Genomic DNA, 22,984 nt, shown 5'->3' on the forward strand with positions numbered 1-22,984 from the left:
GAAAAGATCTGACGGTGAAGAAATTGTTAAACCTTGTCTACAAAAATTTCCAAAATATGTGGGTGATAATTATGCTTTTTAGCCAATGTGAAGGCAATTTTGTAGGATATTTCAACTAACTTAACTATCACAAATTTTGCCTCTTCATTATATCCTCTTTTTTCTTGAACAGATATTCTTTCTGTAACTTAGAGCCAGGGACTAACTTCTGTTTTTTTTTTTTTTGTTTTTTTTAATTATTTTTCAGCTGAGTGTTTCTTTTATTGTCTGCTAAGATCATAACTTCTGTTATCTGATAGACTGCTTTTACAAACTATGCAGTTTGGTTTTCTTGAACGACTTGCAATTCATTTTCCCATAGTTTATTAAATTGACGCTTACTATTACTTCCTGCTTTTTTTTTTTTGCTTGTGTTCTTTCTCACTATGAAGACCAAATAAATGGCAAAAGAATTTCAAAAATACTTGTTTATAAGGCATGTAATATCATTTTATATGTGGCATGCTAACAAGCTTAACAGCAGTATGCAATGTTGGCGTTACGACAAATATCTGGTAAATGTAAAAAACCACTATATTGTTGCATGAATGTTAATGTCGAAATGCTAATTACTGGATGACAATCTCACGAGAACAAAAACTATATTGTTGCATAAATGTTAATGTCGAAATGCTAATTACTGGATGACAATCTCACGAGAACAAAAACTATATTGTTGCATAAATGTTAATGTCAAAATGCTAATTACTGGATGACAATCTCACGACAACAAAAACTATATTGTTGCATAAATGTTAATGTCGAAATGCTAATTACTGGATGACAATCTCACGAGAACAAAAACATTTTTAACAACTGTAAATTCTAAATTTTAGATCAATCTGACTTTACAGTAGTTAAAAATCAGCTGTAAAAGAAACAGAACAATGCTATAAAGGATGGGCAAAAAATATAAATCATTGAACAAACGAGTAGAAATGGTTTTGTTTCTTGTCATCATCAAAAGCATCCAATGCACTACTTATGGTGCATGTGCCACAATTTCCTTCAATTATCAGTAAAAATGAAACTTGTCTTCAATGAATTGGATGCAATAGGTGTTAAATTTTGACATTTAAATAACCCCAAAAGTTGATATGCCATAAATCAAATAAACTCTGTAAGAATTACAATTTCCATCAGTTGTTTGCATTTCATTCTTGTTTCTATTTTTAGATACGAGAGATGGAGAGAATTTTCCAGAAACGTAACCCAAATTCCTTGACAACATTATTCTTGGCTGCTGGTAACCTTGAAAAAGACATGAAAGATTCTCCTAATTTGGTTGTAAAAGTGCTGGAAGAAAAAGTGAAGAAGTTGGAATCTGAACTTGAATTGAAAGAAAATATGGAAGATAAAAGTATTCGGTCTGTAGAACAGAAGTACAATAAGCTTAAGGTATGTTGAAACCTATTTAATACATACTTGCAAAGTTGTTGTTTACATATGAGTGAGCAGTTTAACTTTAGATTAGAGGATCTGTACTCTCTAACCAAAATTTGACAAGAGAGAGGCAAGTGAGAGAATTAGTGTTTTCCTTTAGTCTAAGAGCATAAATCAGCCATAATATTTTTGCATTTAAACTATATAGTCTTTTCTAAAATTTGTGTGAGAGAACCCCTTTGTGACTTTCATAAGAAATATACCAAGTCTTGTATTAAATGAAACTTTATTTAACAGGAAAATTAGAATATTTTATTTAACAGGAAAATTAGAATACATAAACCCTTATATATAAACATGTAAGGCGTGGTAGGCACTGGCATAGCTAGACTAAATGTCACCTGGGGTGGTCAGCTTAAATGTCACCCCACTGACCCCCACTTCACCCTATGATAAATGATTAGCTATCTTAAATTTTCATACATGCTCTACTTACTTCCTGACCGGTATGTTACTGCTTACATGTACAATCAAAGACAAAATGAAATATGAAAAAACAATCAGTTCAAATGCAACTGTTCATAATCTATATATAAAAAAATGTAAATGTTGGTTTGTTCGGAGTTAATTGTCTAAAAAACCACTGGACGGATGGCTTCCACATTTTGGTATAATATGTTTACTATATCCATGTGTGTTTTTATATATTTCTTTTTAATTATAACATTATACTTAATTTTTCTATGATAAATAGCTGGATTTCTTTGTAACGAGAGGCCATTTTTTTATTTAGGGACAATTATTTATTACCGCTTCCTGTCACGTGACCAGTGTTACAATTTAGCGGTTTTCCTGCTAGATCTGGAGATTTTTTTGTGGGGTAGTTGTACCCCAGCTAATTATTTATCTTTTAGAACCCTCGATAAAAAACGACAAACTCCTTTTAACATTGAACCTTTGCAAGTCTTTATTCCACGAGATAATAATGGTGGAGCTCGAAGTTCTTGAGTCAGGTCCACGTCGGACTGTCGGTGCTGGGCGAGGAAGGTGTGTTTTCGCTCGTGGCTCTGTGCTGACTGTTGGATGTCCCCTGCACTCTTTTTGGAGACAGCAGGATCAATGCGCCCTGCCTGTCGATTGGCCAGTCTATGGCCGAAGAACTTACAGGGAAGCATTGATCCGCCAGAGAGTATAGTTCATTAGAGGGGGTTGCTACATCACCCCCTGCTTAGGCGGAAAGCCGATAAAGAAGAAATGTAGCAGTTGTTAAGAGAGAAAAAAAAAATGTTCACAAAAGTTTTTGTTTTTTTTTATGAGAAAATGTTCTTGCTTTTCAGTGAAAAGCTGGGTTTTCATGCTGAGGATGAAGAAAAAGGATTTTATTTTATTTTTTTATAAAAGAAGAAAATGTCTTTGTGCAAAAAAAATTTTGTGTGAGGAAAAAAAATTTTTTTTTTTTTTTTTTTTTTTATATATATACAGTCTTGCACAACTTCTTTGGCCAATGCACTCTACGACCACTACGCGTGGTAGTAACGTAGTTGTCTGCATTGGGAGTACTTGCTTCAAGTGTATGTTGATGATGCATGTATGTAGGGGGAATGTGTGGCTCTTGCGTTTTCGTGTCCAGAAAGGCTTTTTTTATTCTGTCAATAGAGACAGTTTCTTTTTTACCACTGATGTCTATGGTGAAAAGTTTGTTAGTACGTGAAAGCACGCGATAAGGACCGGTATAAGGTGGAGTAAGAGGGGCTTTCACAGAGTCCTTCCTAAGGAAAACGTGAGTCCAAGACGAAATGTCCTTTGGGACCGAAGATTTTATGGTCTGTTCCCTAGTATGCATAGGTGGGAGCTTATTGAAATAAGCTTGCAGTCTGTCAACGTACAGAGCTGAATCCATTTGTGCAGACTCTATCGGGCTCAGCATTTGACCTGGCAACGATAGAGGTGCACCATAAACTAGTTCGGCTGGAGAGTATCCCAGGTCCTCTTTAATGGCAGCACGACAGCCTAAGAGAACAACAGGTATGTATTCGTTCCATCTCTGTTGGTCAGGATAAGCACGTAGTGCAGCTTTTAATTGGCGATGGAAGCGCTCTATCATCCCATTCGAAGCTGGGTGATAGCTTGTCGTGCGAATACGTTGGATCCCTAGAATTCTGGAAAGTTCCTGGAATAGGTGGGATTCAAACTGTGCACCACGATCCGTGGTTACAGTGGTGGGAACTCCGTAACGCGATATCCAGCCTGATATAAGGGCTCGCGCTACGGACTCAGCCGAAATGTCTGTTAGGGGAATGGCCTCGGGCCACCGTGTGAAACGGTCTATGCAGATCGCCACCGTGTGAAACGGTCTATGCAGGTCAGGAGATAAGTAAATCCCTGACTGACCAGCCATGGTCCAACCAGATCTATGTGAACATGGCTAAACCGAGCGTCTGGGGTGCTGAATGTTCCTAGGGGTGCACGGATATGCTTGTGCACCTTTGACTTTTGGCAGGATACACAGGAACGTGTCCAGGCAGTGATATCACGCCTCATATTTGGCCAGAAAAATCTAGCTGTAATCAGCTTCACTGTGGCTTTGCATCCGGGGTGTGCCAGATTGTGTAGGGTGTCAAAAAAAACTCTACAATGAGTCATTGGAACTAGTGGTCGAGGTGAATTCGTTGCGGTGTCACAAATGATCTGTGTGTCTGGAGTGGGCACAGGCAGGTATGCGAATTTGCAAGTTGCAAATTCAGGTGACGACGGATCCAAAGTGTCCAGACTTGGCTGGTCTAGGGCCATTTGCTGTAAGTCGATATCCGATGGTGAGGACAGAGAATTAATGGGAAGGCGAGACAAAGCATCTGCCGCAGCATTCTGTTCACCGGAAATATGTCTGATATCGCTAGTAAATTGTGAAACAAAATCCAAGTGGCGAGTTTCACGGGGAGAATATTTGTCCGGCTTAGCACGCAGTGCGTATGTAAGCGGACGGTGATCGGTGTAGATCACGAATTGACGGCCCTCGAGTGAATGTTGGAAATGTTTCACTGCGAGGTATATTGCTAGGAGTTCGCGGCCAAACGTGCTGTAACGTTGTTCTGCCGGTTTCAGCTGTCTCGAAAAGTATGCGAGAGGCTGTAATTGTTGTTGGTGCTGCTGTTGCAACACTGCACCTACAGCTGTGCCTGATGCATCAACGACCAGAGAATACTGGGCATCAGGTATGGGGTGTGCAAGTAAGGATGTCATCGCTAGCTTTGTTTTCACTTCGTTGAACGCTTCTAGTTGGACCTCATTAAGTGAGATTTGCTCGTTTTTCTTCTTCCTGTTGCGTAACAGGTCGGGAAGAGGGGCTAGAAGATGCGCACAGTGTGGGATGAAACGTCTGTAATAGTTCAACAGACCAAGAAAGTGCCTTAGTTGGCGAAGTGAAGTAGGTGGTTGAAGGTCTTGTAGGGCCTTCACCTTTTCTGGTAACGGAGATATACCGTCTGGGCTGATAATGTGGCCCAGGAAAACTAGCGACGAAGCACCGAAAACGCATTTACCAAGGTTAATCCTCACCTGGTATTTCTGAAACCGTTCGAACAGTAGGCGGAGGTGAGTGGCATGTTCCTCAGGTGAGGCGCTTGCCACGAGAATGTCATCTATATAATTATAGACAAAGTCTAAGTCACGCACTACTTCGTCCATGAAGCGCTGAAAGGTACTAGCCGCGTTTCGCAAACCGAAGGGCATAGTTAAAAATTCAAACGCTCCAAATGGAGTTGTAACCGCAGTCTTGGGTATGTCAGCCGGATTCACCGGGATCTGATGGTAAGCCTTAACCAGATCTAGCTTAGAGAAGGTCTTACAACCATGCAGCAAGGAAGCAAAGTCTTGAATGTGTGGGATTGGGTAACGATCGGGTACCGTCATGGCATTCCGTTGTCGGTAGTCCCCAGTCGGACGCCAATCCCCATCACGCTTAGGGACCATATGCAAAGGGGAAGCCCGTGGACTGGACGAGGGGCGAATTATTCCCAGCTGCAGCATATGGCTAAATTCTGCCTTTGCTGCCTTAAGTTTATCAGCAGGGAGGTGGCGTGGTCGTGAGAACACAGGTGCACCTGTGGTCTCAATATGGTGCTTTGCTGAGTGAGTGGGTTTGCTGACCACAAAATTTAAATTGGTCAATTCCGGGTATGCTTGCAGTAAAGTCTGGTATGGGTCATCAGACGCAGCAATGAAGAATACAGGGCTGATAGCGGGGGTGTTTGTTTTTACCCCAGAGACGGAAAGTTCCATATTAGCGTCTATCAGCCGACGTCTTCGCATGTCCACTAATAGGTTAAAGTGGTGCAGAAAGTCCGCGCCTAGTATGGGGTACGGTAAGTCGGCCACCGTGAAGACCCACGTAAAGTCTCTCCGTAATTCCAAGTCTAGAGAACGAGAAATTTGACCATACGTGAGGATTGCCGAGTGATTTATCGCTTGCAGTGTGATTGGCGATACTGGTGGTTTTTTACCGAGGAGTTTTAGCGGCCATATGCTGCAAGCGGCTCCCGTATCAACCAAGCAACGTGCCTGGGATGGCGAGTCTATAATAAAATAGGCACGGTTTGTGTGCATACCTGGTGGAGAGCTTGCCGTGCTCAAGTCCCCAGACCTTAGTTTTCCTGGTTCGAAAACGAACAGGGCATTGTGCACCTCTGTGCCTCTGCTCCAAAACGGCTATGGTAAAAACATAGCCCTGGCGTGTTAGACTGGCGGCGGCGATGGGGAGATGGTGAGCGAACTCGGTAGCGGCGTGTGGGCGATGGTGCTCTAGTTGCGTTTAATTGTTTTACCTCTTTGATGAGACGCTCAATAGCATCAAGTATAGCCAAAGACGTGGCGTCTCAGCTTGCATTCCCAGTCGCAGCAGCATGTGTAAAAACTTCAGCCTGTGGCTGAGGGATCGCAGCGGTGGTAGGTCCCCTAGAGAATTCCATCACTCTATCCGCCGATGCTGCTATGGTATCTACAGATTGCTTCTCAACCATAGGTGCCAAAATTGCCTTTACTTGAGACGGCAGCCTCGAAATGAAGAGCTGCTTTATAAGGGCACTGTCGGCCGGGACGTCTTCTGCCAGTTCTCTCATTCTACGGAGTAACTTTTTTTTTTTTTTTTTTTTTACACAGAGATCACTTATCAAGGCCCAGAAGCCACTCAGGGATAAGGGTTATTGCAAGTACATTACGTTAGTGAGGAGATTTGCTGAAATGTTTCCTTAAGGGGGCGCTTCATTAGGAATTTGTTAACATTAGACTTGAAGACATCCAAGTTGTAGTCCGGAGGGAAGCAGGCAGACGGAACAGAGTTCCACAGGCGTGCAGTTCTAAGAAAGAAGCTTTGTTCATGAAATCCGCGTTTTGATTTAGGCACAGATATAGAGTGGGGGAAATTTTTCACAGTGGATTCAGCTAGACGGGTGTTTTTCGTGAAAGATTGGCGAGGGGGGACCAGGGATTGGAGTTCAGACGAGCACCTGCCATGAAAATAACGATAAAACAAGGATAGGCTCGCAACGTCTCTTCTGTGGGAGAGGGGTTGCAGGGTAGAGAAAAGGGCATCCCCCACTAAACCACGAAGTCTATTTTGTACTCTGTCAAGGCAGGATAGGCTGTTTTTAGCAGCTCCTGCCCAGATATGGCAACAGTATTCCATCCTTGGACGTACTTGGCTTTTATATAGATAGAGAATTGCATCAGTAGTGAGATATCTTCTGGAGCGGTAGAAGGATCCCACCATCTTTCCAGCGGTCTTGGCAACAGACTTGATGTACGTGTTCCATTTCAGATCAGGAGTAAAGGTCAAACCCAGAAGCTTGTCAAAACACGGGGCCTCACCCAGACGAGAGCCATCCATCACAATTGATGCCAGCTGGGGATCAGAGCGTTGATGATGTAAGGATAGGAGTTGGGTTTTGGATGCATTAAAGGTAACTAGCCACATCTTCCCCCACTGAACCACGCGCTCGAGATCAGAGGAGAGAGAATCAGAGAGAACTTTGTCATTTACAGCCTTTGATGTGTTGCCGTAGATGGTCGTGTCATCAGCATAGATGTCAACGAATGATTTAAGTATGTGTTTAGGGAGGTCATTGATGTAAATCAGGAAGAGAGTTGAGCCCAGGATTGACCCCTGAGGGACTCCAGCATTTATATTGCAGGCCTCCGATTTTTGACCATCTACCACTACTCTTATGAGCCTATCGGAGAGAAATGATTTAATGATTGAGAAAACATTTCCAGTTATACCGTAGCTGGAAATCTTGTGAAGTAGACCCTTATGCCATACTTTGTCGAAGGCCTTTGATATGTCAAGAGCAATTGCCCTAGAAAGGAAGCCTTTGTCAAGAGATTCACTAATCCTGTGGGATATAACCGTCAGCACATCTGCGGTAGATCTTGCAGAGCGGAAACCATATTGTGTGTCACTAAGAAGGTTATTCCTGCTGAGGTGGTTGACTATTTCTCTATTTAATATGGATTCCAGCAACTTACTCATAACACAGAGAAGACTTATTGGTCTGTACTGAGAGGGAGATGACTTATCACCTGAATTCTTAAATACAGGACAAACTGATGAGGTCTTCCAGGGGGTCGGAAAGCACTTCTCCTTAAGGCAGCGCTTAAATAGTTTCGTAAGTATGGGAGCAAGTTCTGGTTGAAGCTTTTTTAACACTATAATTGGGATGCCATCAGGGCCAGTTGCTTTACTGGAATCTAGGTTTTTTATTAGCTTGGCGACCTCATGCACGGATATTTGTATGTTACCTAGCTTGTTCTGTGTTATAGGAGGAAATATGGGGAGTTGATGGCCTTCGTCGCATAGGGTAGAATTAGCTGCAAAGTTCTTTGCAAATAGTTTGGCCTTGTCTGACGCTGACGAGATGACCTCTGGTCCATTGATAATGGTTGGGATAGAACGCACACTTCTGTTCAGGATCCTATTTGTTATTTGCCAAAACTGGTGGGAACCAAGCCGCTGGTCAGCTACCTTGGATTTAACAGACTGGGCATATAGCTCTCTTGCATTTTTTATTACTCTTTTACATTGGTTGCTGGCAGTCCTGAAAGCAGCTTTAGTCTCAGTGCATACAGTCCCCTAAAAGTTCATCATGGACCAACGTTTGGAAACGCCTCTCTGCTGGGACTGACGTTCGGAGCAGCACCTCCCGCTTTATGCTTTCATAGGTAGAATTAATGGGGGTGTCAGTTATCAAATCCTTGATAACTGGCGTCAATGATGCGGGGAATGCACTGAATAATATGTGCAGTTTTGTCTGCTCCGATACGTTGTTTGCCAAAAAATGGGATTCCAATTGAGCAAACCAAACTCGCACGTCGCCAGCAAAGGCAGGCAATACGGTGGACATGTTTAACTAACGAAAAGAAAAAAAAAAAAAAAAAGGAACAGACCAAAAAATATTCAGTTATCCGACTTGAAGGATAATGCCAAAGGAACACGAGAAATATTGGAAGTACTAAAAATAAAAAATGAAAAATAAAAAAAAAATGAAGAAATATACTTTTATGGGTCCCTTCTGGGAGGACCGAGAAAAAAAAAATCTATTCTAATAGGAAAAGGAACATTTAAGCCGAAGCACATGTGGCGTGGGGTATTTAGAAAAAGTATCGAACTGTACGTAGTAGGAGAAAAAAAAAATATATATATATATATATATATTTTTTTTTTAAACAATAAAATAAATTGATAGACTATGCTTTTTCTTTTCTTTTTTTTATATTTCTGGTAAAATAGAAAAACTATGTGTGTGTGTGTTTTTTTTATATGAAGCAAGTACTCACGTTGGTTTTTTCTTTTGCTGGCAGGGGAAGAATATCTGTTTAAAACGTTTTTAAGTCTATATATGACACGTGGTGTTTGAACTGCATGAATGTGTCCGGCGGGGATGTTTTTTTATTTTTCCGTGGGGGAACAATATGTCCGGTGTTGTTGAATGGTTTTCGGTGATAAGTATTTGATTTTTGGAAGATGATTTCGGGGTTTTTTTTGGTTTTTTTTATCGGGGAAATAGAGAGCTTGTTAGCTGGAAATGGCTGTTTTAACCAAAATTCATTTTTTTTTTTTTTTTTTGTAAAATATTCTCTATGGAGAATATCAGGCCGCTTTTTTTAATTTTTTTTTTTAGTTTCCTTCGTTTGTAAGCCGAAGACACCTTGACGCCGATACTTTTGACGTGTATGTGCGTTTTGGAGGTGGGTGAGGGGCCACGTGGGATTTTTTTAACACAAAGAATTGTCCTTTTTTTTTTTTTTGGTTGGTAAAAAAAAATTTTGTTTCTTTTTGTGCGAATCCCTTCGAAGAATTATATATATATATGAAATATTATTTCTTCTTTCAGTCTGTAGTTGTTGTTCGTTTTGAGTGCTCTCCGTAATTTCTTTTGTTTTTGCAAATGTTTGGAAGAAAGTTTGTACGTTCTCTTTAAAAAATATTCTTTTTTGTTTGAGAAGTTTTTTTTTAATGAGGAGCGTTCCGTCGGGTCACCATTTTTTGTGGGGTAGTTGTACCCCAGCTAATTATTTATCTTTTAGAACCCTCGATAAAAAACGACAAACTCCTTTTAACATTGAACCTTTGCAAGTCTTTATTCCACGAGATAATAGTGGTGGAGCTCGAAGTTCTTGAGTCAGGTCCACATCGGACTGTCGGTGCTGGGCGAGGAGGAGAGGAAGGTGTGTCTTCACTCGTGGCTCTGTGCTGACTGTTGGATGTCCCCTGCACTCTTTTTGGGGACAGCAGGATCAATGCGCCCTGCCTGTCGATTGGCCAGTCTATGGCCGAAGAACTTACAGGGAAGCATTGATCCGCCAGAGAGTATAGTTCATTAGGGGGGGTTGCTACAATTTCGTTTACAATCTAGCGGGAAATTCTAGAAAATCTGGAGGTATTTGGCACCCAGACACCCGCATTAGATTGTTTGAAAATACTTTAAAACATAAAATAAACTCATTCATGTAAGTAAAAAAAAAAAGTAGCATTTATTGCCTTTGGTAACAATTATTTATTGATTATTTGTTTTGTTTTTCACCTTTTTTTCGACTAACCATTCTTAAATCTCACTATAAAATCGATTTTTCCAAGTACATTTTAGGGGGGGGGGGGGGCCATTCCAATCTCCCCGAAGGGGTTTGTATTACTGTACACATAGATTCGAAAAAGTTGTCAAAAAACAAATATATAACAAATAAATGTTATCAAAGGCAAGATAAGTTACTTTTCTGCCAAACTGGCTAGCGATTTTCTGGACATTTCTTTCTCCTGATCTCGCAGGTTTTTTTTAAATCTCAGTTGACAACATTGCATCACTAAAAAAACACCACAGGCTTAATGTAAACAGAATGTGTTTACAATATCGGTAAATTTTCAATGGGTTTATTGATAATGTAACCATGTGATTGAACTTTAATTTAAATTAACCACACGTGGTCGCAAAATGAATGCCGACGCTCAAAGTGTATACACATTTTGATTCCTCCCTTTACTTAAAAATTCATCAAAAATCAGGAAATTAACGAATTTTAATGAAAATTGCAGTATTTTTCAAATAATGATCGCAGAATATAATGAATTAATTATTTTTACTTAACTCTTGGTGAAAATGTTTTATTTTGTTTAAACAAAAAATACCTTTACTAAAGTTATGGTTTTCAGTAGTAAATAAAAAACGCAAGAATTTATTTTTGCTTTTTTTAAAGCATCGTAATTTGTAACAATAAAAAATAATTTTTACAGTAACATTACAAAAAAAGCCCCTAGAGTCCGTATTAATGTATTCAATATAACTCGAAGAAAAATGAATTATCGGATACTATTCAGGAAATTAAAGATTCAATTAGATTCCTATTTCAGTCACCTAAATTATTTAGGGTGAAATAAGTTTAGGAATTTATATATAGCCAAACCTAAATATTTTTTTTTGGTAAATATCCAGATACGCTACTACAGAACACCGACCACTCTAATTTGTTTGGGGGGGGTGATGTTGAGGCGCGCGCGCGCCAACATCACATCCGCTCTCCCCAAACAAAATCTCTGTACAAAGTAAAATCTTCGGAAAATGTTAAATGGTGTTCTAATTGGTAAATGTCGGTGCGTTACTTACGGAAAATTTGAAAATTCGATGTTCCAGGTAAAAAAAAAAAAAAAACCCACCTACTCCAACTTGGTGTGCTTTCCTTTTCTTATTTTATTTCTTTTTTAGCTAATTTTAAATTTTCCACCCAAAAAGCGCTATAATGTATTTTTTAAAATTAGAAAATTCTATGTCCTGGAAAAAAAAATCCCCCTCCCCCCAACATAGTTTGCTTGGTGAAGCCGTCGTTTATGCTACAGCGTGCATGCGCGTAGCATAAACGGATGCTGCAAAATGGTGGAAAGAAGTTCATGGGTTCAGGGGTAAATACTATGCAAACGGTAAATTTGCCCCAAGTTTGACTATCAGATTCCTTGTCAGCGACCTCAATTATCTATAAAAAAACAAATTAGAGTGGTCGGTGTTCTGTAGTAACGTATCTGGATATTTACCTTTTTTTTTTTTCTTGCTTAAAAAAAATAGCATTAATACAGTAAGTCAGGTAAACTGACTTTTTCGTTTAAAAATGGAATTATTTCCCTTTCGTTATTAACTTTTTTAAAAAAAAATTTTTTTTTTTAATAAATATTTTGTGGGGTTTGTATTACTGTACACATAGATTCGAAAAAGTTGTCCAAAGAGAAATATATAACAAATAAATGTTATCAAAGGCAAGATAAGTTACTTTTCTACCAAACTGGATATATTTTTCGTGTTTTTATTCAATGTAACATGTTTATTCAGCTCGAAAACCATACAGTGTTTACCAATGTATTGGAACATTCAAAATGGCGTCTGATTCTCTCTTTAACACGGTAAGTGTGGGAAAAGATGTTATAAATAAAAAACCGGATAAAATACTGTTAAAAACTCACTTAATATATGTTACCGTGACATAGGTTGACATATATTCGGCGGGTTTTTAATAGTATTTTGTATAGTTTTTTATTTATAACACCTTTTTCCATACTTACGGTGTTAAAGAGGGTGTGAGACGCCATCTTGAATTTTCGAATACATCGGTAAACACTGTATGTTTTTCGAGCTGAATAAATATGTTACATTGAATAAAAACACAAAAAATATATCCAGTTTGGCAGAAAAGTAACTTATCTTGCCTTTGATAACATTTATTTGTTATATATTTGTTTTTTGACAACTTTTTCGAATCTATGTGTACAGTAATACAAACATCCATTTTGTGTTTTATATACATAAAGTACAATTGTTGAATGTTACTGTTTTGATTATATTCGTTTGGGGGGAGGCACAATTAAAAAATTAAGAAAGATTAAAACGAGGCGAAATTTAAGTTTCCGTTCCATTTTTACAACAACCGTAAAACAGTGCATACTCAGCAAGTTTTATCGTAATTTATAAGCATATTGAGACACTAAATCAACATTTTATTTATTTTTTTGCATAATTAATGATGGAAGTATTTTTCTGTTTATTTTCTTAACATCTGTTAAAAAAAATAAATAACTTGTACATTCTCTTGAAAAAAAGAATCAAACTTTTCTCTACTTTCACATGTGTTCCATTTTAACAAACTGAGCCACAGCAACGCGTGGCCGGGTACAGCTAGTCTATATATATAAAAATGAAACTTTGGTTCGTTCGGCTTAAATAAACTAGAAAACTACAGGCCTGTTTTCCATCATATTTTGCAACAGTGATTGTATCTAATCCTACTGTGTTTTTAAATATTAAAAAGTAAAAAATATTACCATATTAAAAAAAAACTTTTCTTTGATATTGTTTCTTTTCGGTCGACTATTTTGAAATGACGAAAAATAACAATTCTGACTGCACGTGCGTATAAAACAAACTTTTTTAAAGAATCATTAAAAGAGTAAAACAGAAATTGTTAAATTCAAGAAATAAAGCATAACTAAAAATAAAATTATTTGGTACTTATGCATTTAATGAACTAGACGTAACTCAGCGTTTGGCTCAGATTTCTCCGGAACATGATGTTCACAGCTCGAGTTTAGCTGCTGCTTGACGTAACATGGTGATCAGACAATCACAATGCCACGGACTGAGTTTCAACTCGACGCGTATACGTGCACACCGAGCATCAGACAAGAATTTCGATAGCAAGTGGAAGAAAGAAAAAAGAAACAAACAAACAATTCAATCAGTGGATACAACCACAACTATCCTCCTTCCACTAAAATACATCCTCCCGAGAAAAATGTTCCTCTTTGGCATAGCAAAAAAAAAAAAAAAAAAGAAATGCTTCGATTCAGCAATATATTATATCAGTTTTGTTTGTTGTTTACATAAATACTTGCAAAAAAAAAACATCCAGTATGAGGAAAAATATTGCAGAAATGGAATGAATGCACAATGGTATGCAAAAAATCACTTGAGGCTCTTGGTCGATCCTTGCAAGATTTGCGTGGCAATGTCAGACCATTTGGGAATGCAGTAATATTGCTTGCAGGAGAATTCAGACAAATGTTACCTGTAGTTCCTCAATCAACACCAGCAGATGAAATAAATGCTTGCCTCAAATACTCTACTTTTAAGTGCCATGCGAAGATATTAAACTTAACTCAAAATATGCATATCCAGTTGCAGACTGCTCGATCCACACAGAAATTTTTGCATCACTTGTGGGAAATTGGGTACGGAAAAGTGTCAGCTGATCTGAGTTAAGGGCAAAATTCTTTGACTCTTAACTTCTGTAATTTTATTACATCAAAAGAAGAGTTGGTTAAAAAGATTTTCCAGATATTCAAATTAATTATACGAATTCCACTTGACTGACTGAACTATTCTTGCAGCTCAATATAAAGACATCCATGAACTTAACACTATTATTCAACATAAAATTTCAAGTGAGGTAGTCACATACAAATCCATCGACATTGTTGTGGAAGCAGATAAAGTGATTAATTATCCAACAGCTAGATTTGCCAGGGATGCCACCGCATCTACTGCAACTGAAAATTGGCATACTATTGTTGTGAAATATAAACCAATCCAAGCTTTGCAATGGCACATGGCTTGCAGGAAAAAAAAATTAACAAACAATATCATAGAAACAACGATCTTAACAGGACCTTTCACATGTGAATAGATCTTCATTTCACACATTCCTATGATTTCACCGGATACAACATTACACTTTAGGAAATTGCACTTTCCAATTTATTGTCATTTGCAATAATCATCAACAAAGCACAGGGAACAATCTTTACAATTGTGGATCTTACACTATATACTGACTGTTTTTTCACATGGGCAATTTGTTATGTGTTCAAGAGTCACCAAACCAGAAAATCACTATATCAGCTAAGAAAATGGAACAAAAAAAACTGTGTACCCATATAAAATGGGAAATTAGACCTATAAGAAACATTTTTTAATTTTGGAACTTTTTTACATTGTGCCAATTTGAGCAACAGCAACGTGTGGCAGGGTGCAGCTTGTATCGCAATAATATTAAACTTATTTACTAGTATGAAAACTGGGTATGGAAACTTTTTTAGGAAGAACAACGACGAGTCAGTTAGTAAATGGATGAAAAAATAAATTAATTTTTGTTATGAAGAAAAAGGGGCATTAGAAACACAGTCAAATAGAAATGCTGAAAAAGAAAAAAAGGAAAAATTAGTGAGAAAAGAAGTAAAACGCTTATAAAAAATAGAAAAGAAAACGAAACAGTGAGTTAACAATCTTTTTATTTTATATTTAAATCTACACTAGAAAGAAAAATATGCAGTTTTGTTACCGCGATTTTCCCGAACCTTTACGAGCGTTTTCAGGCAGATGTCAAGAAGAACCAGGATATATTGAGATGCTTAACAATTAGTTAAGCATCTCGATATATCCCGGTTCTTCAAGCTAGCAGACGCCAAAAAATTTTAATGTACGAGGGGCATGTAGAGCAACAAAACTTGGCACAGTTATTAGTCTTTCTCTACATAGGAACCGCCTAGAGTTATGCATTTCTCTCATCGTTTGATGCAGTTCTGGAGACCGTTTTTGTAGAACACCCCAGGTTGGTCCTCCAACCACGATGTGACTTCAGAAATCAAAGCTGCATCATCTGGGAAACGCTTTCCTTTCAAAAACAACTTCATGGCTAGGAAGAGGTGAAAGTCAGAGGGTGCAAGGTCAGGAGAGTAGGGAGGATGGGGAAGGATTTCATAACCACACGCCCGTGCTCATGCGAGTTGTGGACCGGAGCGTTGTTCTGCTGGAGGAGGGTACCTTTGCTGATCTTGCCCCGCCTCTTGATTTTGATAGCTTCCCTTAATTTCTTCAAAAGTGAAGCATAATAGGCTCCTGTAATTGTGGTACCCTTTTCCAGGAAATCTGTCATCACTACTGCATCCTGGTCCCAGAAGACTGAGCATGACCTTGTCAGTGGAAGGCTGCACCCTTGCCTTCTTTGGAGGTGATGAGTCCAAGTGCTTCCACTGCATTGACTGGGCTTTGGTCTCTGGATCATAGTGATGGACCCAGGTTTCATCCTGTGTAATCAGTCTTTTGAAAAACTTTGACTCATCTTTTTGGCACATCAAATTCATCCTCAAGCACTCGACGCGTTCTTGCTTCTGGAATAGTGTGAGCAACCTGGGAATCCATCTGGCAGACACCTTATGCATATGCAAATGGTCATGAATGATAGTTTCCACAGACCCTGTACTAATCTTGACATCTTGGGCTATTTGGCGAATAGTAATGCGCTGATCTTCCAAAATGGCAGCCTCAACTTGATGGACAGATGCCACATCAATGGCAGAAGGGGGCGACCAGCTCTGGGAGCTGTTTCCACAGACTTCCAGTCATGTTTGAATTTACGATGCCAGCGTTTTACAAGGTCATATGATGGGGCATTATCCCATAAGTTTCTTTCATTTCATCAAAAGTCTCCTGTGGTGTGCGTCCTTTCAAATACAAAAACCGGATCACTGCTCAACATTCAACAGGCTCCATTTCACACCTGTCTCAGTTCAAATACCTGTAAAACAGAAACCTGAATTAGTTCAGAGCTGTAATTTGCCACATAACCCTTAGAGATATAAATCATTGCCCATGCAAAATTACAGCTCGATCAGACAACTGGGAGTGGGTCAGAGGCATTACTTATTGCACGCCCCTCATATTTTTTTTTATTCAATTATTTTTTGGCAAAATTCACACTTAAATAAAGTTCTTTTTTGCCAAAGTTTCCAGATAATTAAGATAATGAATCTATTAACTTCGTTGACCCTACTACACCTGTGATAATGAACCACATCGAGAGAATGTACAAGGAAACAAAGAAACAAAATCGAATGTGGGACCAACGGGGAACTATCAGAAAGCTACCTGTCAGAGTTCATGTGAAGACAGAAATTCAAAGATCCTTTCGCCTGCGTATGTATGTGGTCAGATGCCTTTCCGGGGATAAGGCAGGTTTCAACAATAATTCACAGGAGAACAGTTTATGTCAGAGACGAGACATCGAAGTGTAGCGAGTTGTTAGACGAACTCGACTCTTCATATGAAGAGGGTATTTAAGGTAAACAAGGAGGTCATGTGATGTGACGGAGTCCTTTTATTTCCTTCTTTCCTCTTCCTCTGTGTTGTACGGGTATGATCCGAATTTACGCACTTGTTTGAGCTAATTTATAATATATAATTTTCTTCCAAGAACTTCGGACGTCTTCGGATCCGTGACGGACGACGCGTATAAGTAATTTCCTCGGGAGTTACTTCCGGGGGGGTTTCTTCGGTTGGATCTTTATGGTCTATACTGTCATCTTGTGTGTTTTCTGTGTCACTGTGCTTGGAAGAGTCCGATTGTTCATCTATTGATGATTCGGATTCGACATGTATGGGACTATCTATTTCGTATTCACTTTCGGTATTGTTTTGATCAATGGTGTGGTAGTTAGGGTGTTGTTCAACTTTGATAATGTCAGACTTCTTCACTTTATATCTTTTTCCCCGAAATTGTTTATCTGTAAACTTTTGTACAGTACAATACTGATCTTCAACTTCCATCACCATATATTTGTTGCGAGCATTGGTTTTAACTCTATCTTGGTATAGATAGACGATCTCTCCAACTTTAGTATCGGTTTTTATTTCGGTAGTTCTGCCTCGGCCCTTATATTTAGCTGAGGATTCATGTCTTTTTAATCTATTTCGGTGTTTCTCTTCAATCAGGCTTTTGTATTCTATTGGTAGTTTTTCTCCTGTGATTTGGTCTCTCATTGTCCAAATTTCTAGTGAAGAGTAGCCATTTTCTCTGAATCTGCTGTTCATATTGGAAATTATTATGGCCAATTCAGTGTCTGTTATTTTGCCACCATTTGGTTTCAATTTGCATAGTTCTGTATGGAATTCTGATATTGAACGTTCACTAATAGGGTTTTTGTTAATGTTCTTTATTTCTCCAACCTCTATTTTAATATGGAACGATTCCAGTGAACTATCGGTGAGTAGGACTTGAAATCCCGAAGCGCCATCGACCCTGATTTTTACTTCATCTCCTGACGGGAGATGGAATCTTGATATGGTGGTGATTAGGCCATCCTTAAGAGATTGACTGCTCTCCGATAGTAATAATGTTGCCTGAGTCAAGGAAGAAACATTTTCTCGAACTAATAATATCAGTTGTCCTTCACGTTTGATGACATCACTAGCGTACCAGCTCCCAATTTTGTCAGGTGGTTTTGTTGACGATTGATTTTTGAACTGACTTGGTACCTGCTTTAGTGATACGCAAGTGTGGCAACTATCTACGGTGCGATTGATGGCTTTATCTGTATCCAGTGCATAGAATCCCATATTAAAGATTTGTTTTAACTGATGTTTACTGGCGTGTTGGAGTTGTAAATGTAGAGCGACCAAAAGTCCATCTAATACCCCTTGGGGAATGACGATTCTTTGTCTAGCAGGCCGTAAGGCTTCTTCCCGCATAACTATGATTAACCCATCTGCAGGGGCTGATGAGAGTTTACAATGTTGTAAATACCTTTTAATTGTGGTTAACCCTTTCTTCTTTTTAGATGGAGTTCTGCCATCGCGTAGTAGCCAATATACTTGTTGTAAGTCTGGACAGTCTTGTTGAACTTGAATCCACGTATTGCGAGTCATGTATGGGATAGGACAGTGACCAGCTAGTATGTCTTTTACGGTGACTTCTCTAACCACGGATTCCTCTAGGGCACTGATGAATTTACAGATTTGTCATTTTCCTTCGCAATGGATAGGATTTCGGCTGGCGTAATCCGATATATTATTTTTACCTGGTAAATGGGATAATTTGACAGGATATCGAGATATGACACTGAGGAACGTCGTGACTCTGGAGCTTGCGGAGAATGCGCCGCGTTGGAGTTTTTCATATGCTTGTACACAGGGTCGGCTATCCGTGAGTACTTCGGTGATGTTTTCTGATTGAATTATATATGGGCTGAAGTGTTTGATAGCCGACGCTATGCCCAGAGCTTCCAACTCACAAGCTAGCCAACCTGCTTGGTTGGATGTTTTACGAGCGTTGAATAGACCTGCGAGGTGGGGTTTGTTTCCTCTTAATACGAAAAGGGATGCCGCTAAGCCGGCAGAGGTTGTAGCTGCGTCCGTGATTATCTGTAGTTGGTCCTCTCTTCTAGGTAAGGTTAGGATTTTGGCTTGTTTAAGGTGTTCTTTGGCTTTGAGGAATGTGTCTTCCAGATCTGATGTCCATTTGATTCTGTCGTTTGACGAGCCCATTGCGCAGACTTTATCTAGAGGTGCTAAAAAATCTGAATGTTTAGGTATAACTTTACTTAGGAATTTGTAAGATCCTATGAATGATCTCATTTCTTTGATGGTTTCAGGGAGATTGCAGGCAGCCAAGGTATTTACGATGACTTGTAGCTTTGAGGGTTCCATTGGTCCATCGCCAACCCAGAATTTCTGTCGATGTTGGACAGCAAACCGTTTTAGATGGGGATAACTTCAAGTTATTCTTATGTAGTGTTTGTAATACTTCTTCCCATACGTTGTTAAGTTCCCGGGGTGTGTTGGCCCCGACATATAGGTCATCAGCCAATTTTACCACCGATCCTTTTATCATTAGATCGCCTAGGACTTTGGACATTAATTGTTCTAAAGCTGATTCAGAGCCTGGAAGACCCATCACCGCTCTGGTATAAACATATACACCATGGAATGGTGTACAGATGCCGACATATTTCATTGATGATTTGGCCAAGGGTACTTGAAAGTTTGCTTGATTTAAGTCAGTTTTAATTAAGAATTTAAACTGAGCAATATGTCTTATGATGTCATCTACTTTGGGCATGAGAGCAGGTTGTGGTTTGGTGTACTGGCTCAGTTCAGTGAATGCAGTCACTAACCGAAAGCCTCCTGAAGGTTTGGTAACAAGGAATGAAGGGTTTACATATTCCGCTGTGATGTTTATGTCTTCTGGGCATACGAAGACACCTTGTTCGTATAGTTCATCAATCTTGGTTTGGAGTCGCTCTAGATTTGTCCGGTTATATAATGGAATGCGTCCCTTTCTTTGTGGTGGTAGAGATACGGCAACATTAATCCTGTGTTGGAAATTTCCTGATCTTCCATTGTAGCATCCGATTACCGGTGAAAATACCTGATTATATTTCTTATTTGTCGTGAAGAAGATGGTCTTTTCTTCCTGGCTAAGGATGTTCGAGGGGTCCACAGAAATTTCTGCTGACCTGTCCGTTTGTTTGGAATCATTGGTAAGAATTATTGGAGTCGGTTTCAAAGTATCACTGGATAGTGATAATTGGGTCGTGTGGCGTATCTGACATACTTGCTCATGGCGTTTGATGAGTATGGGTATGGTGGACTTGTTGGTGAGCATTATTATATCATGATCCGGTTTCACTAGCTCACATTGGATCCATTCATCCTGATTGTTATTGCATCTAGGTTCTACTGAAACTATTTTATCCTGGTATTCAGGTGGTATCGATAAGGCAACGCTGGAACCAGGTAGTAGGCAGGTCTGTCGTGGGACGCGCAATATAGTTGCTGCTTTAACATTAGCGTGTCTTTTTATATTGAGGTATTTGAAATCACAGCAATCACCGAGGTAAACGTGGTTGGTGTTTGCGCGAAGGTAAACGTCATTCCTGTCCATAAATGGCATGCCACCCAGAATGGCACAGTTCAGGTTCTTAACTACAAGTCCGTCGAAGCGAAAGCAGTGGGCTTGATTTGTGATTGGACACCTTCTCGAAACATTGAAGTGTACTTCCCCTTCTATTTCCATGGGGGAGACACCGTCCGCCATGTTAGCTTTGTGGATGGTGGGCAGGATATTTAGTTTTATACGTCTCGCCTCGCTTTTCCTAATTAAATTAGTTTCCGCACCGGTGTCCAGTATAATGATCGAGTTTTCTTTGTTTGTTTCTACTTCCATACACGGTGATGATACAATATCTACCTTGTTGATTTTGGGGTTCTGAGGTTGTTTAACTCGGACCATCCTACTGTTGGGTTCGTGGTACTCGAAGTCTTCGTCTTCTTCAGATTCCGATAAGATTTCAATATCAGTAATTTTAGATCGAAGAAATCTTCTATCTGATGTTGGCATAAAAGGGCAGTTTTGGAAGTAGTGAGTCTCTGCACCTGGTCTGTTTGCTGCATCGCAGAGGCAACATTTCGGTCTTTTTGTCAGGCGACCTCTCTGGTTTCCAGATCTTCTACTTCTGTTGATGGAAGAGTATGCTATATTCCCTTCTCTGTCCCCTATTTCTTGTAATAGGGATGGTATAGCATCACTGATCTCCACCCTAATAGAATATAGAGTGGAGTCCCTTAGAGTGATCGCGAATCTTTGTTTAACAATGGATGGTAGTTCTCGATGGATTGCATCAAGCCAGATCATCACCGTGATGTTCTGTAATGTAGGGGTTAGGCATTCATCGTTTTCTAATTTTGATCCGCAATGTTTAATGGCTGAAGATTTTGTAATCAAGCTGTCTTCCATAAATGAGTAGCATCTTTCCCAGAGAGCCTCTCTTGTTTCATTGGCGCCACATTTAAATTTAAACATGTTCATTATGGTCGTACCGGATTTACGACAATCATAGTATTGACGGAGTCTATCAAAGATTTCGTCAATACTGTGCGCCTCTTCTTTTACGAAGGTACTACTAACAACAGGGGCATGGATGCTTATAAAACCGAGTAGTACTTTTAGGTTAATGGCTTTTTTTTCCGCCGAGAATCTTTTCCCATTAACCTCTTGTTCATCGGTTATGAAGCCTCTGTGGGGGATGCCACTTGCGACACTGCACCAGGTTTTAAGGTCCTCCAAATAGCGTTCGAATTTATCTTCATTTGAGATATGATATAATAACTGCTCACACCAGGCTTCGAGCGAGCCTCTTGATTCGTGTTCAGTGAGGATTCTTTGTTTAGTGCTGAAGGCAGACATCCTTTTATTTTAATTTTAATTTAAAAGTTTCCAAATTAATCACCGTGAAATTGAACAAGTTGAAAAAATAGCCGTAGAAAACTTTAATCAAAGAACAGGGTGGAGACTTTTTTTTTTTTTTTTAACTCACTCAAAGGTGTGTTGTTATAAGAACAACAACATATAATTAAATCGACTATTGTAAAAATTCAATTTCTTTTAGAAAAAATAAACGAAAAATAAAAGTTCAAATTTCTAATAATCTTTGCTGTAATATGAGTGAGAGTAAAAATTGTTTTTGTTTTTTTGTTTTTTTTTTTGTTGTTGTTACTTTCGTCCTTCCAATAGTTTAAAAGTTTAGTAAAGAAAACTTTTGAATTAACAAATGGTATCCGTTATTTTCTATCAATATCTGAAAGAAAATAAAAGTGAAGAAACAGTCTGATTAAATTAATTCTTTAAGCTTTAAGGTAAGATTCGTTCGGCAAGAACATACGTATGTATGTATGTTATGTTACTAATAGAAATGTGGTGTGTTTTTTTTTTTTTGTTTTTTTTTTTGTAAAAATGTCAAGGGGGGGAAAGTGTAAAAATTCAATTTCTTTTAGAAAAAATAAACGAAAATAAAAGTTCAGATTTCTAATAATCTTTGCTGTAATATGAGTGAGAGTAAAAATTGTTTTTTTTTTTTTTTTTTTTTTGTAGAAAGTCTTACGGTACACCGACCCACCCCTAGTCAATGGGCACTTATTTGCTTCCGTTTGTAAAACGTATTATTGAGGGAGGCTGAATTCTTTTGAATTTTTGGTCGCTGCCACCACGTATGTATGTGGTCAGATGCCTTTCCGGGGATAAGGCAGGTTTCAACAATAATTCACAGGAGAACAGTTTATGTCAGAGACGAGACGTCGAAGTGTAGCGAGTTGTTAGACGAACTCGACTCTTCATATGAAGACGGTATTTAAGGTAAACAAGGAGGTCACGTGATGTGACGCTGCATAATGAACCAGGTAGCTCAATATAACTCTCAGCTTCCTTC

At 38.9% G+C, this 22,984-nt stretch overlaps 1 protein-coding gene across 21 annotated transcripts in view; it reads left to right on the forward strand.

The window, feature by feature from the left end:
- LOC145291308 (centrosomal protein of 162 kDa-like) overlaps window positions 1-22,984 on the forward strand; it is a 927,819-nt gene that overhangs the window by 594,009 nt on the left and 310,826 nt on the right. For all 21 annotated transcript variants that reach the window (XM_080137033.1, XM_080137018.1, XM_080137021.1 and 18 more), the window contains one exon: window positions 1,216-1,437. In XM_080137033.1, the coding sequence (XP_079993159.1) occupies window positions 1,216-1,437 (222 nt within the window). The remainder of the gene's footprint in view (window positions 1-1,215; window positions 1,438-22,984) is intronic.

Source organism: Euprymna scolopes, chromosome 12, assembly GCF_053919585.1.
Source record: "Euprymna scolopes isolate OS-2025 chromosome 12, ASM5391958v1, whole genome shotgun sequence".
NCBI lineage: Eukaryota > Metazoa > Mollusca > Cephalopoda > Sepiida > Sepiolidae > Euprymna > Euprymna scolopes.